Raw genomic sequence first — 23999 nt, forward strand, 5'->3', positions numbered from 1 at the left:
CTCATACTGCCCTGCCAGCGGAGGCTGGGAGGGCAACAAGGAGGTGGGAAGGAAGGGACACAGCAAGGACAGCTGACCCAAACGAGCCGAAGATGTATTCCATACAATATTATGTCATGGCCAGTATATAAACTGGGGGGACATTTGGAGCGATGGTGTTTGTCTTCCCAAGTCCCCGTTAGGCGTGCTGGAGCCCTGCTGTCCTGGGGATGGCTGAACTCCTGCCTGCCCGTGGGAAGTGGTGGATGAATTCCTTGGTTTGCTTTGCGTATGCGCGCAGCTTTTGCTTTGCCTATTAAACCATCTTTTTCTCAACCCACGGGTTTTCTCACTTTTACCTTCTGATTCTCTCCCCCACCCCAGCGGGGGGAAGCGAGTGAGCAGCTCCGTGGGGCTGAGTTGCTGGCTGGGGTTAAACCACGACAATGGACAAGCAGATTATTGCAGTTTTACTGAAGAAAGCTTTGGTAAGGTGCAACTGGTTACATTACTGAGGTTAATTTATATTGTACAGAGCTAAAAACCAAATGAATAATACATATCAATATTACATACAATATCAATAAATATTACGAGTCAGTTTGTAGGAATTGGGGTGCTACATCAGATACAGTTAAGTGTGTAAAAATGGGACTTGGGGAATCTAATCTCCTGAAAACAAAGCAAATTTAACAACTTCTTCTGCCCCTCCTTAGTATTACAGTTAGATAATATATGACAATTACAAGTACCAGTAGATAGGTTTTATGTCTGTGTTCTCTCATTTTCATAATTATGTCTATTGGGTTACATTACAGTCCCTCAGGGAGAGAGTGGTTGCAGCTGGGCTCTCTGGATTTAAAGAGATCATCTGGCCTTGTTGCAAGTGGGCTACAATTCTGCTGCATAGACTTAAACCTCTTTGATAACAAAAAACACAGGAGGAAAAAAAAAAAAGGCAGATGTTTAAACAAACACAGTTGCTACCCTTCACACAATGGAGAAAGCTGCCCAAAAAGTACCTGCCCCAGAAATAAGCAAGAGAGCCTACAGTTTACAAGGTCTAGGCTGAGAATATTGGGATACAGGTACTGAGCCAGTGATGCTGGAGCACTTGTTAAAGCGCAGCCGGGAAGGATGCGCTCTGCCTCTGCAGGAGCCAGCGGCAGAAATCCGTGCTCGTTACACGTATTTGCGAACACTGATATTCTCCCACTGCCCTCTGCTTCCTAATCCTCCAAACCGCCACATCCCCCTGCATTTTGAGGTATGATTATCCAGGTTTTCTGGTATATAACTTTCAAGTGAAGAGGAAAAAAAAAAAAAGGAATGCAATGCAGAGAAAGAGGCAGGTGCCCCATTTGAACATTACTCAGCTCAGAGCAAGCATCTGACTGAACCAACATGGTTCAGGTCACCAGAGGCCTGATTTGAGGACAATTAAACACAAAAAGCTGTTCAATGGCACCGGGTCAGAGTGCTGGAGCCCAGGTCTTCTCTCCACTCAGCTGCCCAACAGGGAGCCCACACATTACATACAGATACCCAGTTTTGAAAGCTGTGTTATCCTCTTTCCCCTCCAACACACACAACCCTTTTGGTGTTGGCCGTGTCTCCTGTATTACAAGATCTTTCTTCTCATACTTTTAAGCCTTTATATTAAAACTCATATGCTCTCAAAATAATAAAATATGAGTCAGGGACTGGAAAAAATGAGAGAGGTGTCTCTGCTGCTTTTTTTCTATCAGGGAAATCTGAGCTATTTTAAGTGACAACTATTTTTTCATTTCATGCAGGTAACAAGTATTTTATTAAACACAGGTGCCCAAAAATTCATCCCAATGCACTGCAGTAACTTGAATGAGCATGTCCTGGGGATAATTCTGGCCTTGAGTGCTGGTAGTTACTGTACATACTTGTCTGATTAATTCCTCTTGACTTACAAAGGCATCCATCATGTCACAACAAATGATCTATGAAGCACAGTGTACCTGAAACCCTCGCCTCCCCAAGTCATTTCCCCAGCATCTAAAACAGGCTCTTATCATTTGTAATCAGTAATTAATAACAAAGCATTCTCACTAGTGTAATTTTTCTGCTAAGGTTAATGTAATATTTCATCCCAGGCCAGCTGCTCTTTTACAACTTCCAAGCATGACAGTAAGTAATGTCTTTGCATAAGAAGTCATCCACGGAGTAAATCAATTAGCTCCTCTTTCATCAGCAGGCATTTTGCTGCAGCAAGCAAGGCTAATTACATAGAAAGTTGTTTATCAACAGGAGTATGTACCTAAAGTTTGTCATTGTACGTTGACTTTTCTTCCCTATGTCTCCATTCTGCATCTTTTCCATTAAGGAGTTTTTAATCTATGATCAGCCAAATACTGTGATTATGAGTTGCACTTTGCACGCTGTTATTATCTGCATAGATTTGCCTACAAAGATCAGCACAGCATATGTTTTCAGTATTGGTAAAACTTTTGGGGCACTTCTTGCCCTCAAGGAGGACACATACATATTTATGACTATTCATCTCAGTTGCAAAGCATCAATAAATTCTCATGTATTGTTTTTAATCAAAACTGCACTATTTCTTACACTCTGAAGTTCACATCGGGATATCCGTATTGTTGTCCCTAGGAGGAAATCTGGCACCCAGAACATATATTTTCTCCTGTGAAAACAGGAGAAAAATTAGTGTATAGCACTGGTGTATAGTGCTGGTGTAATCTTCTAGTCTTACTGAAATTGGTAAGTAACTTTGGAGACCTATGGTTTTTTCACCCCTTTTGATTGATATAGTAACTGTCTGGCATCTCAGGCTCTTCTTGCATGATGTAGCTGATGAAGACACATGTCTGGCTCAGGAAGCTCATGACCTACAGGTTGTTGGGCGCCAGCAGAGTATGATGAGTTCTTTATCCTTCTTGTCATCTGTCCTGGTCACCTGCTGCCAGAGACAAAACACCAGGCGAACTGGACCTTTCATCCTACCCAGTGACCTGCCCTTTGGCTCTTGTGTTTCTAAGAATGAGAAGCCGGAGCACAGAAACGAACTGCACAGTGCTCAGCACCTCAGCATCACCAAGGGCAGAAATATCAGGTTTTAAGTGTTCAAACCTTTGATTCGAAGTGCTGTGGACAATGCATATGTAGAGCTCAGACCACAAAGCTGACCAGGACCTGACAGAGCTGACCTCTGTCCAGGAACCGGTACAGTTGCCCCCAGAGTCATCCTAGTGAGTGGAAATCAACTGAAGATAGGGAATTACGAACCCAGATGAAAGCTGAGTGATGTGGGCTGAACTAGGTTGATGTTTGCTGATGTTATCCAGGCAGCCTAAGCCACAGATAATCACACGGCAGCCCCCAAAAAGGAGCATTTGTGGCCTGAGGTGACTGAGGATGTATAAATACTGTCTGCAAGGCAACAGCTCGCTTTCTTCCTTTCACTTGGTGGGAAGGAGGGGATTAAAAAAGCAGATGTAATAAAAGAAATGGGTCATTTCAGAATGACTGCTCCAAACCAGTCCAATACAATTTTATAACACAAAGGCAATGCAAGGTCCACAGCTCTGACTCACCAGGTTTAGCAAATCACTAGACATCCTGGCTCCAGCTACACCAAAAGCAGCCACCTGGAAATACATCTCCTCGACAAAAAGAAACACGTTTGAAAAGGCAAGAAACAAATGGCAAACAGTGTGACCTTTAGTGAAATAGTCATGGGGACTCGTGAATTAGTCAGGCAATGTCAAACTAGAAACTGAAACAAACTCATCCTTGGATTTGGATCCTAATGGATACAGGACTGGATCTCTGCTGTGCTTCTCTCAGCAGTCTAGATAGTTAGATCAAACAATGATGCAGCCTGTATTTAATGAGAATTAAATGTTAATCTTGATAACTAGAAGACGAATTCTAACTTTAAAGATGCAATTATTTCCCATTCCTTTAACATTTGGTCTATTTTGGTTTGCAACTTCTTGTAATTCAGTAGCACATTCATTACACCAAACAGATCAATGTTAACCACTAAAGTATGCAAGCCTCAAGTATGATGTTGCCCAATTCTGAACTTCTGGTGACTCCAGCTCGTGGGCTGATCCACAATTATCTGTTATTTTTGGAGCAGTGGGGCTGTACACAATCATGCAAATTAGAAGACACAGTTTTACATGTTGCCTTCTAAGAATATGTCTTGCAAATATTTGTTTACCCATATTCTTAAATTCCTGGGGTTTCATATCCAAAAAAATAAAAACCCACTCAAGGTACAATGCAAGCTTATGTCACATTCCTGCAAGGCTCTTCATCTGTGTTCAGTTACATCTTGATTTCCTCCTTTGCTACTTGCTGTATATTGAATCCTCTTTCTCTTTCTATTTACAACTATGTGGCAGAAGGAAAATAGTTCTGCTTAATACAGATCCAAATTGGCTTTCTAATAAACCCATTAAAGAAATGGTCCATTTCAGCCTTCAAAATTTGCCACAGGAACCTCTGCAGCTTATTACTAAACCTCTATCTGAAAACGAAAGGAAAAAAAGATAATAGAGACTCAAAGACATGCTACATACCGCCTGCCATATACGCGGAGACCACAGCCTGGAAATCCACTTACTCAGTGTAAATCCAGTTCAGTTATATTGACTTTTCTTTCCCTCACAGTATATTAGCGCTCATGAAAAATCTTGCAGTGAAAGCCCTAGAGTAGAAATCTCTTGTCCACAGACAAATGCACTTCCCACATTCTGCTCTATTACAACAGGCAAAAGAGCAAAAGCGTTGTTCCTACTTTTGCAATAATCGCAAGGCCAGACACTCAACTAAGACATAAAAAATGTATGGGCTTTGTCATGGACACTTTCTCTAGCCCTAACTCAGTGCTATCTCCACCCATTTATCCTCTCCTTCTCCACCAAACATATGAACAATTATGATCAGCCCACTGAAAATCTGACTGCAATTCTAACATTCAGCTCCTACAAGCCACCAGACCACCCTTCCAGTCACCTCCAGATCATTGCTACATTTGAATTTACTCAAGCCAAATCTTCCTTTCTGGTTCTGGGTTTTTTCCTTTTTCCTTTTTCTTTTTTTCTTCTTTTCTTTCTTCCTTTCCTTTCCCTTTTCTTTTCACAACCATTTACCAAACCAAAAAGAGATTCAAGAGACAAATGATGGCATTTGCAAACAACTCAACTTCCATAGAAGGAAACAAAACAGCGCAGGATCAGAGAGGCCGTTATATGTCAACATAGTAAATGCCCACAGTCAAATTCTCAGTTGGTGTAAAGCAACCTGTCTCCATATGGTTTTATGAGTGCACTGCAACCTGATGCTGAACACACAGTAGAAAAAACCTTATTCCTGTTAAACTACAGCATTTTAAATCTGAGATAGTATTGACCCTATCTGGCATCTATTTCAGTCGATGGCCAAACTCTCATCTCCCCTGACAGGGAGCAGCCAGGAGCACGCTCCGTGCAAGGACGTATGGGCCCTTAATTCCATCTCAAAGCAGGGACCCCCCCAGGGCCCCCTCCCTTGCCCACCTCTCTCGGGCGTCCTCGAGACATTCCCATGAACGGCAGCAGCAGCAGTCACGGCTGCACACTGCTACCTACGCGAGGAAACATGACGCACGTGAAATGTACGGTGCACTCTATAGCAGAGGATGCTGAGCCACAGGTGGGTTCTCCTGTTATACTAGGTCATGTAAAAAACATGCACATGGACACATTAAATATTTAAAGTTTCCTACCCTTAAAAAATCACAACTGCACCTAGCTTATAGTAATCCAAAGCCATAGCTGCAGGGCCTCTTTCAGCGGCTTAAGTCTGGTGTTTGAATTATACAGATTCCTTAGAACTACAAATATCTGCTTGATCAGCTCCATCGTTCCTCTGAGGCAGCTAAACTGAGTGCCAAAGAGCTCCTGCAATGGCACACGCAGCCATCGGCATCCAGGAGAAAAACATGGGATCACCACACCAGGAGTCCAAAAGGTTCTGATGGTCAAGGGTCATCTTTAAGATCTAACCAATTTTTTCAATTACCTAGGTCAGTGACTTCTGACTTAACTTTAAAAATGGCCAATCGTAACTGCTTCAGCAAGAAACTCACGAGAAAGATTAGGGGTCTGATCTCCATTCCCCCAGTTTCAGAAACACTGGTGAATTCTTAAGGACAAGAATGCTACTGCCAAAATATAGACCAGTGTCTAATCTGCCACCGTAGAGACAGACATATTTTGGGGCAAATATGGAAAAAGAAAGATTACCCACATATTTGAAGAAATATTCTAGGGGGTCATCTCCAGTCTGTTGTCTTCTACGGCAGCCTCTACTCGCTGCCTTTTCTTGTTACTGTTTTCCCAAAATGAGCGCACTTGCTTGCCTGACATTGCCAGTCCCTCTAGGACTGGGTGCAGCACGCAAAGCCCCATCCAAAAAGCAAACAAACATCAACTAAGAACAAAAGAAGCAACAAAAACTAAAAGCTTGGTAAGAATGGATGTCAGCGAGCTGATGGAAACATTTCGGCATAAAAAACTTCATCTGCTTAGTTCAGCATCAGCTGCAAGAACTGGCGCGCTTCCCCAAACATCAACTTTTCCGGTTGGCTCGTAGGCAAGCCCGGAAAGGGATGCTAATGGTTTGCTTGGTCAGGGCACGCAGAAAGGAAGGAGAGGCAGCAAAGGAGCTGCCAGCTGCATCCCCTGCTTCAGGAAGCTCAGGAAATCTTTTCAGTTGACCAAGCTTGCAAGGGCTCTGGGATTACGGCCCTTCAGTGGATGGGGATGTTTCTTTCTTACGGGATGGCCTCTAACAATGTTAAAGGGCAAGGAGGTTTTGACCGACACACAGCAGACCCCAGAGAGACTAATTACTCAAGCAGTCTCTTTTCCCTTACCCACCCTTCTTGAGCATCTGCAAAGAGTCTTTAAATTTAACCTACAAATCCTAGTATTCTTCCTTTTTAGCGCTGGATTGTTCCTCTTCAGGGCTTTTACGTGCACTTTCCATTTACCCAATGCTAACTCCCATAATGGTCAATAAAGGCCAGTATATTAGTATGATAAACTCATGTTCCCAGCCATGCACAGAATTCAAATTGAATTAGAAAGTCAGCCTATGTTCATAAAAACAACACTATGCAGCAAATGGAGCTTTACTGCACTACGTAACAGATATCACATATCTTTGGGTTGTTGTCAATTCTTCATATAAATACTTTAAATCACTTAGACTTCATTTTGCACACTATATAGTGAGTCTCTTCATAATCAAATAGTATTTAAAACATTTACTGCCTTGTTAAATCTAACAAGTCAGATTTATTGGGATAGTCACTTTCCTTAATAGCCAATTTAGTAAAACTCAATGTATTCATTGATGGATAAATATATAATAGGCGGTTGTTAAACTTTAATAAATATGTTTAATAGTCAGCTGGCATTTTCTCTCAATGGCAGCACTTCCTCTCAGCTGCCAACAGGAAATGCTGCTCCTGAATGTGCCAATTCAGCCCACATGCAGGGAATAAACTGATCTGGAGGAGCACGAATTTCAGGTAGCTTTCCCGCGCTGGTTGTCACATGAAGAACTCTGGATAAGATTATCCTAAGCTCCCATCAAGACCATCAGGTGTTAAATAGCACACAGTGTAAGGAAGAGTATGAGCTACTGTGTTTGTCCAGACTCCGTACAAGCAATGAACCAGGACAGGAAGGGCAGCTGTCTACCCGAAAGCCATATAAATAATATTCATGTATTATTATCACTATTTACTCTTACTGCACTCTTTGTTTCATGTATATCATGTTGCATTCTCTCACCCTACCCTGCCACTCTGTGTTGATCCAACAGATTCAATTCCGATGCCTCAGCTTCTAGCTAGGAGATCAAAAAGGTACTCTTTTAAGGCTTTTAGGTACCTAGGGAAAAAATTTTAGTGGAGTCCACATCATTAGACAGCTGAAAACCTTTAAAAATCACGCCCTTAGCTCAAACTGTAGAACTTCATGCCTAAACTCTGCAGATCCCAGGATCAGTTCTCCAAGCTGAAGGCAGCTACCGCATATAAATGAGAAAAAACAGACCAAAATACCTTTCAGAGAGACTGTATTTGTACGCTGGGCTGTGAAGTTTGATCATAGCCACAAGACACTCACCTGGGTGGGATTATACAGTTCCTGGAGCGGGCTTCTGGATCCCTTCCGGCAGCAAATGTCCATGCCAAATGGATTTCTACGCATTACTGCAAGGGGAAATTGAAATTAATACAGGTTAGCAACATTGGTTAGCCATAACCTATTGCAATACCTACAGCAAGAAGAGATTTTCTGACAGATACTGGGATTCTAGACAGTGTTGTGTCTTAATTTCTAATTTTACTTTCCCGAGAAATTGCCCGAGAGCTAAATCCTTTCTCTATTGTGGAAGTTACTGGAAAAAAAAAAAAAGCTCTCTGGTTCCCCTCTCACAAAAGCTGTTATCCAACAACTTCCAGCTTGGGTGCACAAAAATTCAAGCATAGGGACCAAAGTGACACAATTTTAGCAGTGCTAGGTACCTGCTTCTCTGATCGTCAGGGAGGAGTCGGATGGATTCCTATAATCAGCATCTCCGAGAGGCAATGTTTGAGCCTCTCTCAGCCTAAATACAGAAGTACACAGGAACCTAATATTAAAACATCTAATTTTAAAGCTTTTGGCCTAACTCTTTGGTTTCTCCTAGAACAGACACTCAGCAGTACAAGACACGCATACAGTCAATCATTGCTGCACTTCTTGCTACAAACTATATTTTGCTCTATATATTGCAACTGAATATTTGACTGATCCAAAACCCAACTTATGCTATGTCATCCCAGCTGGAAACCAGCAGGTTTTCAAACCAAAGGCTTTGTCAGAGGTCTGACTGAAGAGCATTTTGGATGATAAAGTGTTTTCCAGGAGAGACCGTGACCTGAACCCCAGCAGGTGCAGAGATCATCTGTTTCAAGTTAGACCTTCGTGGCCATAAAAGTCTACCTAAGAAGCCATTCGGCTCCGATCACCCTCTAGAGTCACGAGGAGAACAAGACCTTGCCTGCCCTTCTAATCTCACGTGGCCCACATCATCCTCTGCCCCAGCTTGCTCTGCTACCTACGGAAGGAGCATCAGGCTATCAGACGCCAGCATCAGGCGTCGCAGCCAAGGGAGATTTGTCTCGTCAAGGTTTAATTAAGACACAACCAAAAGGAACGAAGAGATGTTCCTGCTGGGAATCTGAAGGCATTAAGCAGAGTCAGACACGCTTTTACCACCACTTGCCATGTTTTGTAACCAGAAACTATTGAAGTGTCCTTCAGCAACGGTTCTGAGCTGCGCCGCTTGCAGACACGATACTGCAAGAGTCAAGCCAAGAGTCAGAGAATACAGTCAAGTCATCTTTTAATACAGAGGGCTAATATGCAATCATAATTGATACATCAACTAGTATGAACCACAGAAAACTGTATACAGTTCCAATCTGGAAACATAATAGGTTCCTTTGCTCAATTCCTATCTATTTTTCAATTGAAGGTAATTATCTAATAACATGCCGAGTCGCTTTTCCCCTGAGCAAAGAGATTCCACGGGTCTTGTGGCAGGAGTCAGACATACATGCTTAGTAAACAAACTGTCTAAATGTTTTGATTTTCTTCACAGTTTAGGATAGTAATGTTATTAGAGGCTATAACTTCAATTTACATGTTTAAATACCTGATTAACTTCCAAGCACTTTTAGTCACGCAGCCAAGTATTGCGATTCCTTTGTTTTTGCGCTAATGTGCCTTTTTAAAAGCTGACTTAGAAAGTGTTTAAAACAGTTAAAACTTTAAAAAGTTTTTGCATGAGTAATGCCAGCTTCCAGGGTTTGGAAGTGGTTTTAGGAAGAAAACACTAAAGCGAGGGCGTGAGACATCCAGCAGTCGTTCTAACGACAGAGCTCCTGTCTGTCCCCTCCCCGTCTATCGTCCCCCTCCGTATTCTTGTACCAGGAACTGCGTCCAGGGATGCTTTGAAAATCATTTTGTAGCCCCCTCACCATTACAAGAAATCTTTCCAAAATTGAGCCTTCCAGTCAACAGCAAACCACATCATTTCCGTTTAAAACACCAGAGCAGGGGGAAAGGGAGAGGGGAACATTTCAGTGTATCCAGGTCATTAGACTGTGATTAACCAGGATCCTGAAACACTGATGCTTTGTTCCAAAATGAAGAAGAATTCTAGTGTGGTGTTCCTTAATTTATTACTTCACTTTTCATTTCCATTAAATACAGTAAAGAGCAATGTGCATAAACATATCCCTTCTTGCTTCACTTAGCCAGCAGGTATAAACACAGCAACACTTTATATGCAGCAGTAACAGCCATAAAGATTAAATTATTTGCACAACACGCAAGATTTGATTCCCAGATGTAAACAAACAAACAAAGCAACTGTCTCCCCAGCAAAAGCTAAATGCTAATGTAGAACCTTAGTCACTGAAACCATTAAATCTTTTTTATGATTCCCAATATTACTTAATTGGTTTGTTTTTTCAATAAAGCCTTTAGAAGAAGACTGCGGAGTTAGCATAGCAACACAGCAGCTCAACACAGCACTCGCTTCCCTGTTTCTCGGTGTCAGGAACGGCACGCCCTGACGCAGCTGTACACAGCACATCTGTGCACACCTGGAAAATACTTCTGCCTGGAATTTAACGCCAGCATTGAAATACAGGGGACTGTTCCCCTTCCTCAGCAGAAATCCCACTCGCACCTTTTGCAAAATTGTCCTTAGGTGAATAACTATCAGGAATGTTTATATACAGTTCAAAACACTTGCTGGCAAGCCTGTGGACAAACTCACCTCTCAGGGCTCCTGCAACCTGTTTTCTACTGTCTCAGCTTCTCTGAGGCACTGTTTCATTATGTGAATGACACGACCTTTTTGGCCTGAATCTCATCTATAGCAGTCTGCAGTAAGAAAGACGTAGTATGGATGTTAACTGCAGCTATACTAATTTTAACAACACTTTCACTAAGACTCCATCATGCTATTGTGGTAGTGAAAATTAAAAAATCAAGCCCTTTATCTTCACCAAATCTTCTTATTAACATAGTAAATATCCAAATTTACATTTTATGGCTGGCACTGATCTCCATACATAATTACAGTTAATTATAATCTAATGATAAGTATTGCATATGCATGGCTCCAAGAACTGATTAAAAGATCACGTTCATGTAGACTAACTGTATGAAGCAGCTGACAGCAGCACTGAATGCCTTTAATGATTAAAGAGTAGTGTTAATACTGCAACTGCAGCAAAATCAGCAGTCCCCTGAGTTTAGCCAGTTTTGCGAGCAACTGAATGAATTGTTAGTTTGTTACTTAAATACAAGAGCTGTAAAAATAAGACCTTTTTTCCATCTCCAGGAATGATTTGTCCAAAATGCAATCTTGGCCCATCTGTTAAAATCTGTGGAATCACTAGTCATTAATTTAATAGCAAGTCTGGAGAGCATGTTAGCTAGGCACCAAATGTCAGTTTCTCAAGAAAGATAAACAGCCTTGCTGAATTGAAAGCTTATCAACATAACAATCATCTGTGTATATATACATAGAAGGAAGCTCCATGTGCAGGCCTTAAATTAGCTCAGAACAGAAGAATCTGTGCACAACTTCTCAAAAACTCGATTTAGACTTACTAGTACCAAGAGCAGGAATTTGACCTGTGAATTACAGTGCACTGAGCAGGAGAACACAGCCCTCCTCAGTCAAACCTTCTTCTAGTGTCTGTGCAGAAAGGAAGTCCAGAGGTTTTGCCACAGTCTTGCTCCATTAGATGACTACAAATTAAAATGTAGAACCCTCAAATTAAAGACACCCTTTGGAAAGGGACGGTTTGGGAGCACACTGAGAGCCTGCAGATCATCATCCAGGACCTTTGAACCTTCCACCGTGGTCCAACAAGCGATGTGTTCACAAGCGTCTCCTCCCCAGGTCGCCCAGGTCCTGAACCCGTGATGGCAGAGGCAGGGTTACAAGCGACAAGAGTAAATGCACGTGGCAAGGCACCTACTAGATCTTGGCACCTACGAGAGGGGATGTCACCTCCAGGGTGCATCTAGCCAAAAATGCAAGACAACAGTGCCTAGAATAACGGGCACATGTGGGGAGGGGGAATGCGCAGGCGGGCACATCGGGTATAAAGCCTTCATTTTTTGGTGTGACATTTCAGAGACCGAAGATCATTTACACAGAAACACATGAACCAGGCTTAAGTTGTCACCTTGACTTGGCAGAAGGCATTTATAATGCGCTTAGTAACCTATGAAGACCCTGTCCCAGAATGGGAGACCTCCAGTATTCCCACAGGATGAACAATGACAGGAAAAAATACTTACAAAGCCACACCAATGCAATTTCTGCCTCTCCCTATCAGGAGCTACAGAGAAACTGAGAGAGGGGACATGGTGGCACTTCTCTTGGGAGATTACTAGCCTGAAAAGGTATGTGAACACTGGGACTATCTGGACAGAAGAGAAAAGTGGGGAAAAAATCATGGGAACCAAGACTCTTGGAGACTTAAAACCATAAAGGTCACCTTCTCACAAAGTGTCAGAAGGGCAAATGAAACCAATTCTCACAAGCTGTGTGGGATCAAGTCACAGAGTAGACTCTGCCGGAAGAAACACACAAAATAATTGTCACTTCTTCCACTGGACTTGCAGAGACAAACAAGTGGCATTTCGAACGCTGGGTACGTGCACTCAGCAGCCACCTGTATCACTACCATCCTACAATCCCGTAAATGTCAGAGGTTCCCATTTCCAAGACTTCTGTAGAATAAAAGTTCCCCAACAGCTATCTAGCAACCATCTTCCTACTTGGTAACATTTAATTTACATTGCTTGGACTATTCTAATTATTTGCACAATAACAAAAACCAAATGTAGAAGCTTCACCTCTGTTCACTGCCTCTTAAATTAACTGACTCATGTTACAAATATTTGAGAAAAGTTCTGAGGACATATTAATATTTAACTTTTCATTATGTTGGTCTAAAGTACAAAGACAAAATTCCCTAACACAGGATTGCTTAAAGCTGATATACATAATTCATTCCACCTATTTGGGATACGAGTTGTCTCACTGAAGAGAAAGTATGCATTGGAAGCAATATAGTGAGACTCTGGTTGAAGATGGGATCCTGTTCTTGTTTTAAAGAAAAAAGTCAAATATATTCCTTTTTTTTGGTCTGACTTCTCTTCTTTTTTGGTCTAATTTCTGTATGAAAGGCTGAAAAGCGACAGCAGTCTACTTGCTTCTTTTGGCTGAGGAACATTGCTTTCCAGCTAACGCTGCTGTCCAATTGCCCCTAATTTCAGGCCAGGGTTAATGCTTTCCATAGAGCATCTTACTGCCAGCAAAGAACAGGTACATAACCCAGTACCTCCTTTTAGAGCTGTAAACAACTGGGTTAGGGCTGAACATTCACCTAAACATTCCCTACCCAACCTAGACAGAAAAATCAGTGCCACTTGGCCCAGGCAAGATAGCAGCATCAAAACAGTTACTTACATCTTTGGCGTCTCTAGCCATGTTTAAATAAGCTACTGCCCTCAAACTTCCTGAATTTTTAAAGCAAAGCAAAAGTTCAGAGATTCTCTTCAGCTAACGATTTGGACATGGTTTGCCTTCCAAACTCTTGCATAGACTTCTGCTATGATCCCAAAGCAGCACAGAAAATTACTTCTATTGGGTATATAGGACAGAGCGTTGAAATACACATCCAAATACTACACTAAACACCTTCTCAGAGACAGAGAGACATCCACAGCTCCCATCATAAGCATATGCCTGTAAATGATATTATAAAACTACTGCTCCATCTGTACCGGCAAGAATTATGCTCGGGGCAAACTGGTCACATCTGAATACAAAACAAGCAAGGCTCATCCAACAATATTTTGCACATGCAACACTCTTGAAGCATGAAAATACTCTGGGCAAAGTTGAAGTAAGTGACCCTAGGAAGCAGCCCTTTTCTAGAGTTCGTCAGAGGATCTTGGACAGAATTTTTTGCTATTTGGAACATCTTGTCCACATACCTTTCAGACACTTAGCTAAAATCATGCTGAACAAGCTTGTCATTAGTTAACCAGCTCGTTCTGCTTCAGAAAAACGAGGCTTCCATAATAATTTACAACAATCTGCTCCGCAAGACTTCAGCCAAGTCCAAACCACAGGCAAAATGGGAAACTCGGCGACAAAAAGACTACCTCCTTTCAAACGCCATTAAAATTCCTATGCCCCCTTCTACAGACTAATCAGGCTAAGGACACCGAACGGTATGAAAGGGTTAATTTTTAATCAGCAACCAGAAGCATGGGGATTGAATGCAAATGCTGTTACCCAGCACTGGCTCCGGAGCCCGAGTAAGGAGACTTTTAGATAGCTCTCCCGGCAATGATTTACAAACACTAATCCTTCAGCAGCGGTTCACAAAGATCGACAGATTGATAGCAACGTCTTGTGACATCTGGGGCCTTGTGCTTTGCTGCGTTCAGCTCAGGATTTTAGAGTAAATTATCGGTCCTTCATCTGGAGACCACAGGTACAAGGATTTATGACTAAACTCTTGTCTGGCCTCTTTCATTTTCTGAAGGCAAAACTGCAGCTTTCTTTGCTGGAGCTTAGGAGATCTATTTTTAGAAAGTAAAAATCAGATTAGGTATTGCATGCCAAAGTCTTAAATGCAGATATGAGATGATTCTTATTCTCTACGTTAACGGGGAACCAGATTTTGCCTTACACCAGACAGCAGCTAGAAACACAGGGTTTTACTCCGCGTGAGAAACAAGCAAAAATCAGCGACCAGAGCACCTTACCCCATGTAACACCAGTGTGCCTCACGGACAAACCAGAGACCTTACTGAGCTGGGTGCTGTACGTACACAGCAAAGAAACGACCCCAAAAGCTCAATGTTTTAGAGCTCCACCTGAGGAACAGGGATGCTCTATTTTAGTTTAGCAATACCCGTTCATTGATTCAACGTGTCCATCCTACCCTCCCTTGATGTTTCCACTCCCACTCATGTACCAGAGGGACTTACTGAAGAAAGACTGTGGATGGATACGACAAAAGTGAAGGATGAAAATAAAGAAGAGGTCACACCTTAGTGAAATGATTACGGCTGAGACGAGCAGCAAAGCTGCTAGTTACGGGACCAGGGACCAGCAAAGTACCAGTCCTCAGTACACAGATCAGAAAAACAGAGGCAAAAAGGTTAAAGACCTCCACAAAGCAAATTAGTTGCTACAAATCAAATTCATTTTAGGAAGCGAGATGTCTAATCTGAACTACTCATTTAAGCCTCTACAATTAAGAGAGAGCCGTAGCTGCAGAGGTGGGTCGCCCCACGTCCCTCTGGAAGTGGCTCCCCTCTTTTCCACTGACCAGCAACCCTAGATGCGTTGATGGTTGAAGTTACATGAAATAAATCCTGGCACACCAAGGAAATGCATCTTAACATTTGTTTCTAAGCTCTAATCACTAATTACAAAGGTTGTAAATGCCCTCCAAAGAACAGAGAGATATTTAATTACTTTTTGCTTTAGACAGATTTCCAGAAATAAATTTGTATTTTATCCTGTTTGTTCTCAGATTAGCATGGGACGGGTTTAATTGGGCACAGTGGGGAAGTTAATATCCTTGGGTGAAATTATGCAGAGACTTAGATCCTCGGCCACCCTACGGACATTGCATGTGGCATAAATTAGCACAACATCTTTCCTGTTAATGAACAATGAGCAACTTTTTTCCAGTAATTTTTTTTAAATGTTAATCCACACGGAATTTCTTTAGAAGTCTCAAGAAATTATCCACAAACCTAAACCAAGAGACTTTTCCATAGGCTTTACTTCTCACACGAGGAGAGTTCTGCTTTATCTCAGTCACACACAGGCATACACTGCTTTTAACGCAGTAAGTTTCTGTGGGTGCAAACTACAAACTATATTAGACTTGGTCAGATCTTTTCCGATACAACCTTGTTTTCTCTGGCATGAAATGCAGATTCAGGGGCATCACAATCTTTCGTAGGTCAATTCTGGATGGCTCGCTGACCACCTCAGCTGCCTGCTCACCTCTGTGTATGCCCTGGCTTACACCATCCATTAGCAAAGCCAGATGTCCCAAAATGTTGATCAAAATGCTCTATTTCTTTTCTCCCAGAACTATTTCTAAGTCTTCACAAATTAAAAAAAACTTTTTATTTTACCATCCACATCAACTTAAGAGGAAGTTCTTTGTTTCCTTTTTTCTTTCTTTTTCATCTCAAATGCAGTTTTCTACAAAGGAAGTAAGAAACTAAGGAATTGTGACCAACTTTATATGTATTTCACAAACAAACACATATTATGCATTTGCATGAAGGAACGCTGTGGATCCAGTATATCAAAATGCAAAGAAAAACTCTCTTTCTGGACGTTACGCTTTCTCCTACTTTTTTACCACAAGTTAGCCATATGTTTTGCAAAATGAGACTGCAATAATCTGGGAGGGTTGGAAAATTTCTAGTGAAGCTTACAGGTTTCCAAACATGCCTGCCTCCAATTTCTAGATACTCGCTGTAACAACATCAGCAGGCACATCTGCTGCTGGGTTCTCTTTATAGCAAAGGGTTGAATGCTCTGCTCTGTTCTTCTTATCAGCCTAGTTTTCAAGCCTGTAGATAGTTGGCTATATCCCATCTCTCTGATGCAAGTTCAAACGAAAACTGTGTAAATGTAGGTCCAGGGAAAAAAAAGCTACATTTGCATTGTCCTAAAAAAATGAGAAGCTAGATTTCTTTTTCTGTATTTCCCACTCCTTCCATTACACTGTCAGGACCAGCCTACTTAACAAACATGATGTATGAGCTTTCTCCAAAAAAAAAAAAAAAAAAAAAAAAAAAAAAAAAAAAAAGAGGGAGTGAGAGAAAAACCTTTAAAGGAGGAAGGTTTCTTTAGAAAGCTGTAATTTTAAAAGCATTTATCTTGAATCACGGTCAAAATGAAAACGACGGCTGCTACAGCTGCAGTCTATTTGAGCTACTGTTTCTTTGCTGCTCTTCAACAGATGTGCATTGAAGATGAAACACAAAATCATATTTGCTATGGATATACTCAAACGCACAGCAAGTCTTCTCACAAGCCAAGCAGAATAGAAAATAGAGCTGCAGCAGTCATTTTAACCCGGAGCAATGAAAGGCTCAAACTTTTGGTCTCTGAACTTCAGGCAGAAGTATTGCGCACACACACATATGCCCACCTGACCGGACACAAACAGAAATCAAGGGACACAAGTCATTTCTGTCCTAGCGACAGGTCTAGATGGACCAAGATTTACCACCTCTGAAGCAGTGCCCCTGATATTTTTAGTGCAATCACATCCTCCTGATACTTCACTGTGATTTATGAACAATAATTTTCTTTACAAAAAAGAAGCACTAAACAGTTTGATAATCGGGAAAGAAAGTATGAAATCCTGCGGTAATCACTTCCAGAGCAGTCATTCATTATGCCAAAGAGGATTACGACTGCAGCTTGTTGGATAAGCAGATGAGCTCTTACAAATTAAGGATGCTACTTCCTTGGCAATGCGAAGGCCAAAAGCTGATATTAAAAGGAAAAAAGTACCACAGACAGTAAAGGCCTGAATCTGTGATTTGCAAAATGTCCGGACTAATAATTAATACACAGCCGGGCTTTACTGTCTTATTCCAAGAGTTTATTCTGTTTAATACTTCTAAACTCCAAGTAATCTCAAGGCACAGAGACGCAATCGGCTTCTTTGCAAGACCTTTTACTTTTCCAGCAGCTGGTTATGGCCCCAGCTGACCGGGATCAGGGCCGGTCCAGGTCTGCAGAGCACCGCTGGGCCATGTCCAGCCCCATCGGGCCGTGGAAGCTCTCCAGTGCTCCTGACTTCTTCCAGCAGGATCTGTATGTCTATACGCGGAGGCTGGGAAGCCGCTTTCACGCACTCTTTCTCTGTTAGCAACGAGCTGTACACAGACAATATTGCTTTCAGATATAAGAATCCCCTCATGCAGCAGTTTTGAAATATTCCAAACCACAGATCCTTCAAAACATTTTACATATGAATAGGACATTGTCAGCTCCCTCAGACCCAGGCTGCACTTCAGCACACAGAAGAGTAAAATACACATTAGCACTATAAAACTTCATCTCAATTAGCATAATCTGTATTTCCATTATAGAGCCCAGCTCTACAGCCAACCTCGGGTGATGTACTGAGCACTCTGGATCTGTCTTTCTCTAAGGAGAAATTCCCCAAACACAAGAAAACCATTCAGAGCAGTGAATGTATGAGCTTTCAGTGCCCGCTTATCTTTGAGCGGTTCTACTCCCTTCCTCTACCTCCTTTCCATTGCTCCCATCATTTCAATGAGTTCAATTAAAAACCTCGTGATGCACTTTGTCTACAGCAAGGAAATGCAGTCATGCCTCACACATACCCGAGTGGATGGGCCAAGCACACCAGCTCCACATCCAAGAGGAAAAAGGAGTGAATGAGGAAAGATCTTCCTGTGATTTTATTTCCAAGGAGAGCATTTAAAGGAGAATCAAACCAGGCAGCAGTTGCAAATCACACATCTTCTGGTATCACTACCGAACAGGATGCTCGATAGACTAAAAATCTTAAATTGACTGAGACTCTTCCTCCAAATATTATGGATATGCTATAAAGCACAGGATAGTAATATATACGAGGCCACTGTGCAAGTGGAATAAACAGGAATGAAGGAACTTCACATTATTTCAAGGCTTCAGAATACTGGATACCTATCTGACCTTTATTGGTAATAATAATATTTCATAATTAGCATGCAAAATAATAAGCTTTGGTTTCAGTCACTAATAACCTGCCAAATGCATTGTGAAATTTCTAGTAATGTTGCAGCTGGTGACCGCTAAGTATCTAAAACACAGGATCACTCCGACAGCACGACTCGGAAGGAGATGGACACCAAAACTGCTAGGCAGAACCATGGACTTAAAATGTTTTTCCACAGGAAACAAATTCTGTTCTCACACTTGTGAGGTCTCATGCAGAGAAGGATAGAAAGCACTGAAGAGAGAGGCAAAAAAAGAAAGCATCCTTTCCAGAAGAATTCCTTAAAATAATGCCCAATGAAGCTGTAGTTCATCTTTCAGAAAGACAACTCATCTTCTTTCTAAATTTGCCAGGAGCAGAAAATCCACCTTGGGAAACGGGTTTGATGTCAAACCCTCCTCTCCAAACAGACCCTCTCGCTGAGCTGCATTGACTCACCTTCCAGCCACCGGATCGCGCGGTGCAGCTCTCCGCTCCCCACGGCCATAGCTCTCTTCTCTATGCAAGAACTACACGTTGTGATCAAGGCACCCCTTAACTTTCCATCATTCCGTGCAAGCTTTCTCAGCAATTCCTCGCTTCTCTTACTTTCTTCCGCACGCGTTCAAAGATAACACCACAATGTTCTGAAAGCAGGGTGCCCCCACCTCACACAGCACCGCAGCAAAGGCTGCGGCAGGATCCGTACGACGAGCAAGTACAACCTTCCCTCTCCAGCCCCGGACTGTCCTTACATGTGTCCGGGCAGCACCAGCTCTCCTGGGGCCCAGGGAGGAGGCAGGCCAGCTAGCGAACCATCCATCATCCTCAAACCCTTTTCAAACCTCCCTTTCAACAGAAGAGTGTCCTCGACTCAGTAAGCATCACTTAGGTTTTATTCCTCTACACACGCACCCTCACTAAAATTCACGCTATCTGCTGCCACCCAAGTCACTAGGTATTCACGGCTCTGTACTAATGACTTGCAATTTTGCTCCTCTGCATTTACCATTGCCCTAACTTTTGCATCCTCTGTAAACCTGATCAATAAATTGCTATATTTTGTTCTGGATCATAAATTAGAACATTTAACTAGAGTCAGCCCAAAATCTAGTCCCCCAAGGATCCCATGGGAAATGTATCTGCTTAGTGATGACTTCCCAGTTACAGCTATTTTTACAAACTGTCAAGCATTTTTAAAATCAGTATTATGTGTGCCAGTTTGATATGTATTCACTTGCCAATTTAACTTTTGGTTTATTCATTCCCATATGCACCTGTATGGGAGTGATTCTGATATTCAAATATTGTATCATTAAAACAAAGGGGGTCATCAGCTTAGAGAATTCATTTTAAAACATTTACTTGTGAAAAAAGTTTAGGTTAGTTTTCTGTCTTTAACCTTCCAAGGCTGCGGAGAAGGCTTCTGTAATGTATTACAGTCTTGCTTTGCTCTCAAGTCTGCGTGAGTTAATTTTATCACAAGTTCTCGAAAGCTGAAATGGCGAAACTGCATTTTAATTGAAAATACTTCACACTTTCAGCTTAAAAAAATAAAGCAGAATAAAAATTACAGTTTAAGTGATGCTTTCTCAAGCCACAGAGTTGAATGGCAGATAGGACTGACCTGGAGGGAACAATCTCAGAAGGCTGCTGCTTTTGGGGTAATCCTTAACGTTCTATGCTGAAAACTCCATTTGTCTTCATTAAATATTAATCAGCCATTACCAAGGAGGTATATATAAAAGCTGTGTTAAATAATAGAACCCAACAAGTGAAAAAAAAAGATTTTATTTCAAATTTACAATAAGGGGTTATCACATATTACCCCTTTCCAAGCTGAGATAAATCATCTCAGCTCCATGAACTCAAGCTGATCTCTGTCCTTTTCCATGGCTGGGAATTGCACCTGAACTGTCTACAGCGAAAGTAAGATTTACTGAGATCAACTGCTGGAGTCCTCAGCAGGCAAAGCAGTCAAAGCATCTTATTCAGCTGGGAAGGACACCATTTGCGTGCATATGTGGAGCTATTCATGCAGGTATGATATGAGTGAGTATGTTACATCCATACATGAGTGAATATATACATGCATTATTGATGTTGACATCGCACACCAGTGTTTTACCTACCACCAGATGCTGGTTATTTTTTTATTTTGTCATTACTTCATTTTCAAGAGTTGTAACATGCTGCATCATGTTTTACTGTTCAAATCCAACAATTAAATGGCAGTTTATTCCAGTTTCTCCTTTCCATTCTCTGTATTTTGCTCCTATCTTTTTCATTACAGGGTTTCCAGGCTGAAAGCTTAAGTAATATTCAGAGAAAACGGCAATGTGAATTTTTCATCTAATAGTAGTCTCTTATTTAATAACCTTTTTTTTCCAGAACACACCGCCTTTCAACTATTCTATTTAATCAAGCTCTTGACATATTATTTTCCTGTCAAAACCTATTCTATTCTTCTGAAATCTTTACCCTCTCCTCCCTGACCTTTTCTTTCCCCCCCCCACCAAACTATTATTCCCTTTGGCACTCTGCTCCTGCCCCTACACACCCTTACCAACCTTTTAGGCTCGTTGCCTGCCAACCATTTCTCTTCCCTCACCTCTTCTAGTCTTCCACCACCACCCAGCTCCCTCCCACCGCACTCCCAAAGCAAGAGGCCAAGAAAAAAAAGAAACCATCTCGCTCCCTGACCTGGCCACCGTGCCAGGAACGCGGGTCCCACTCAACCCAGACCAAGGGGTGGCAATGGGGGCAGAGGAGGTGGCAAGGGGTGGTGGGGACAGGAGGTCCTGAAGGCATGGGGACTTGGCTTCAGTTGCTCAAGAAGAACCAGAAAACAGCCTCTTCCCATGTGTCGTCCCCCCCCAGGGTTTCCGGGGCTTTAATCCCATCCCTGAGCCCGGCAGGCCTTTTCCACCATCTCGGTGGCCCGCTCCCAGCTCAGTGCCGTCGCTCCCCGCGCTCCCCTTCTCTATTCCCAGGAGACCTCGTCCACCCAGAGGCCCTACATTAGCTAAAACACACAAAACGCAAAATAATGAACAAGAGGCTTTGAGAGGCAGGCTGATTACAAGGCCAAGAGCTACAGCGCAGGGAGGCCAGGAGGCACGCCTGGTTTTATTTATAGTTTTTACCCGGCGCTTTGTTCTTCCTGCAGTTAAAGCAGTTAAGAAAGATGACAGAGTTCGAGGTCAGGAGCATCGTCACAGGCACACAAAGGCACGATCAGACGAGAGGTTCGGCAGCGGTGCCGCTGCGTGCTTTCCCGTTTCTCAACAAACAGTAGTTTTTCCTTTCCATTTTACACACTCGCTTTCAATTCTCTATCCTATGTGTTTAAACAAAGAGCAGCCATCTCCTCAAACAATTAAAGGCCGTGAGTATGGAAAATAGTCCCAGACTTTGCATGTTACTTTATGGCAGGATACACAAGAAATTTACTCTTCCCACCAAGGCTGCACTGCAGCTAAAATCAGTGTTGGAAAAACAAGGATTTCAGGCAAATACAAAGGGACTTAGAAATTAAGACTGCCTATTACCTCTACCTCAGCTATGAATGTTTTCTTGAAATGAGAACCCTGAATAGAAAAGAAAATGAGAAAACCCCAAGTTGATAACCCCACTGTCATTAACCTTGCAGGAACTGCATTTGCTATATTGTGTTTGTGGCTACCACCAAATGTGTGCTAATTTCAAAGGAGAGCTGACTGTGCGTATTTAAAAAAAACAAATCCAAACCACTAGCACCAACTAATTTTGCTGCTCAAGACCTTAGCTATATTCTTCTTGTTGTTTTGCATTGCCCACAAAATAACGAGGGATACAAAGGCTGTAGATGAGGATACCAGTGCATCTGAAAAATCAGAGCTTCTAATCACTCTGAGGTAATTGCAATATAAAAAAAAAAAAAGAGTGCAGGGTGAAGGTAACCAGTGATTTTATTCAGATCCTCCCACATGAACAGAATTAATTCCATGCTCTGCAGATGTTCATTTGTGTCCTCCTTATCCTATGGGGAAATTAAAATACAGGGTGGTTTGCTGTATACTCTGCTTACAATGTCAAGACAATTTAACTGCTTCTATTGCAGCTGTGCTATTTCCCTGCAAAGAGAGGACAACAGCCCTAATGCCTATGCCCTCCATCAGCCCACCCCAGCCCCAGCATCGAGGACCTCATTCAATTCCTGCCTCACTGAGGAATGTTCTTTTAAGTATGAGGCTCTCTTTGCTGTCCTCTTGCCATACTAGTAATGCTACTAAGTACTGGAATTCAAATAAACTGTCTTAGGCTAGAGTTCAAGCTCTTAGGTATAATAAGTGCTCGGGGATTTGGCGCAAGCTCCTCTGTAAGCTTCTACTTGCAGCTTTCTTCAAAACACCCTGATGGCATCATCCACCTTTCCAAATATCACCCCCATGACAGCTACTGCTAAACACCAGTCTCCAGTTGGACAACGCAACATCAACCACCTCTTTTCCAGACCTGTTGTGCTTCAAAAAGTCCCTGCTGGAGCTGGTTCTTTGCATCGTGGCTTCTTTGCGTGGAATTCCCAACCTATTCCACGCAAAGAAGCCTCGGAGAAGCCTCCTCATGGCCAGGTGGGAGCTGAATCTTCTGGTCTTCCTCCAGATGGTGGTCAGGGCTGGGGGCAGGTTGAGGCTCATCCCAACCTGCTCATCCCAAAAAAAAGCTGGCGGTCAACTCATCCCTATCTTCAAGTCAATCCCAAATAAAACACACAGGGCAGGAAGAGGAAAGGGGAAACAAAACAAAAATACAGCGAGTCCCAACCAAACGTAAGGGTTTCTCTCCTTCATCTGTTAGCTCTTCCTACAGCCAAAACACAGAGTTAAGCTATGCACATGACTAAGGGTTTCCAGCACCAGGGGTTTCCCAACGCTGTTTGTCTAATCAAAAAGTCAACAAGCTACATTGTGGATTTTTATTGCAAGGACAACACTGAGGAAGAAACCGCGAGACTTCATTTCCTTTCTCCCATGTTTTTCAAACAGCATCTGTTTGCTCACCACAGACAAAACAAAACACAGGCTTCTTCCCTCCCTTTAAACTAGAGATTAAGATACTCAGATCGACTTTA

General features: G+C 42.3%; 1 protein-coding gene across 3 annotated transcripts in view; it reads right to left on the minus strand.

Moving 5' to 3' along the window:
- CHST11 (carbohydrate sulfotransferase 11) overlaps nt 1-23999 on the minus strand; it is a 174453-nt gene that overhangs the window by 91475 nt on the left and 58979 nt on the right. For 2 of the 3 annotated variants that reach the window (XM_069807428.1, XM_069807427.1), the window contains exon 2: nt 8160-8245. In XM_069807428.1, coding sequence (XP_069663529.1) covers nt 8160-8245 — 86 coding nt within the window. Of the gene's footprint in view, nt 1-3563; nt 3626-8159; nt 8246-23999 lie in introns of those variants that run through there. The other variant, XM_069807429.1, reaches the window with a different exon arrangement.

This window comes from Haliaeetus albicilla, chromosome 19 (assembly GCF_947461875.1).
Source record: "Haliaeetus albicilla chromosome 19, bHalAlb1.1, whole genome shotgun sequence".
Classification (NCBI taxonomy): Eukaryota; Metazoa; Chordata; class Aves; order Accipitriformes; family Accipitridae; genus Haliaeetus; species Haliaeetus albicilla.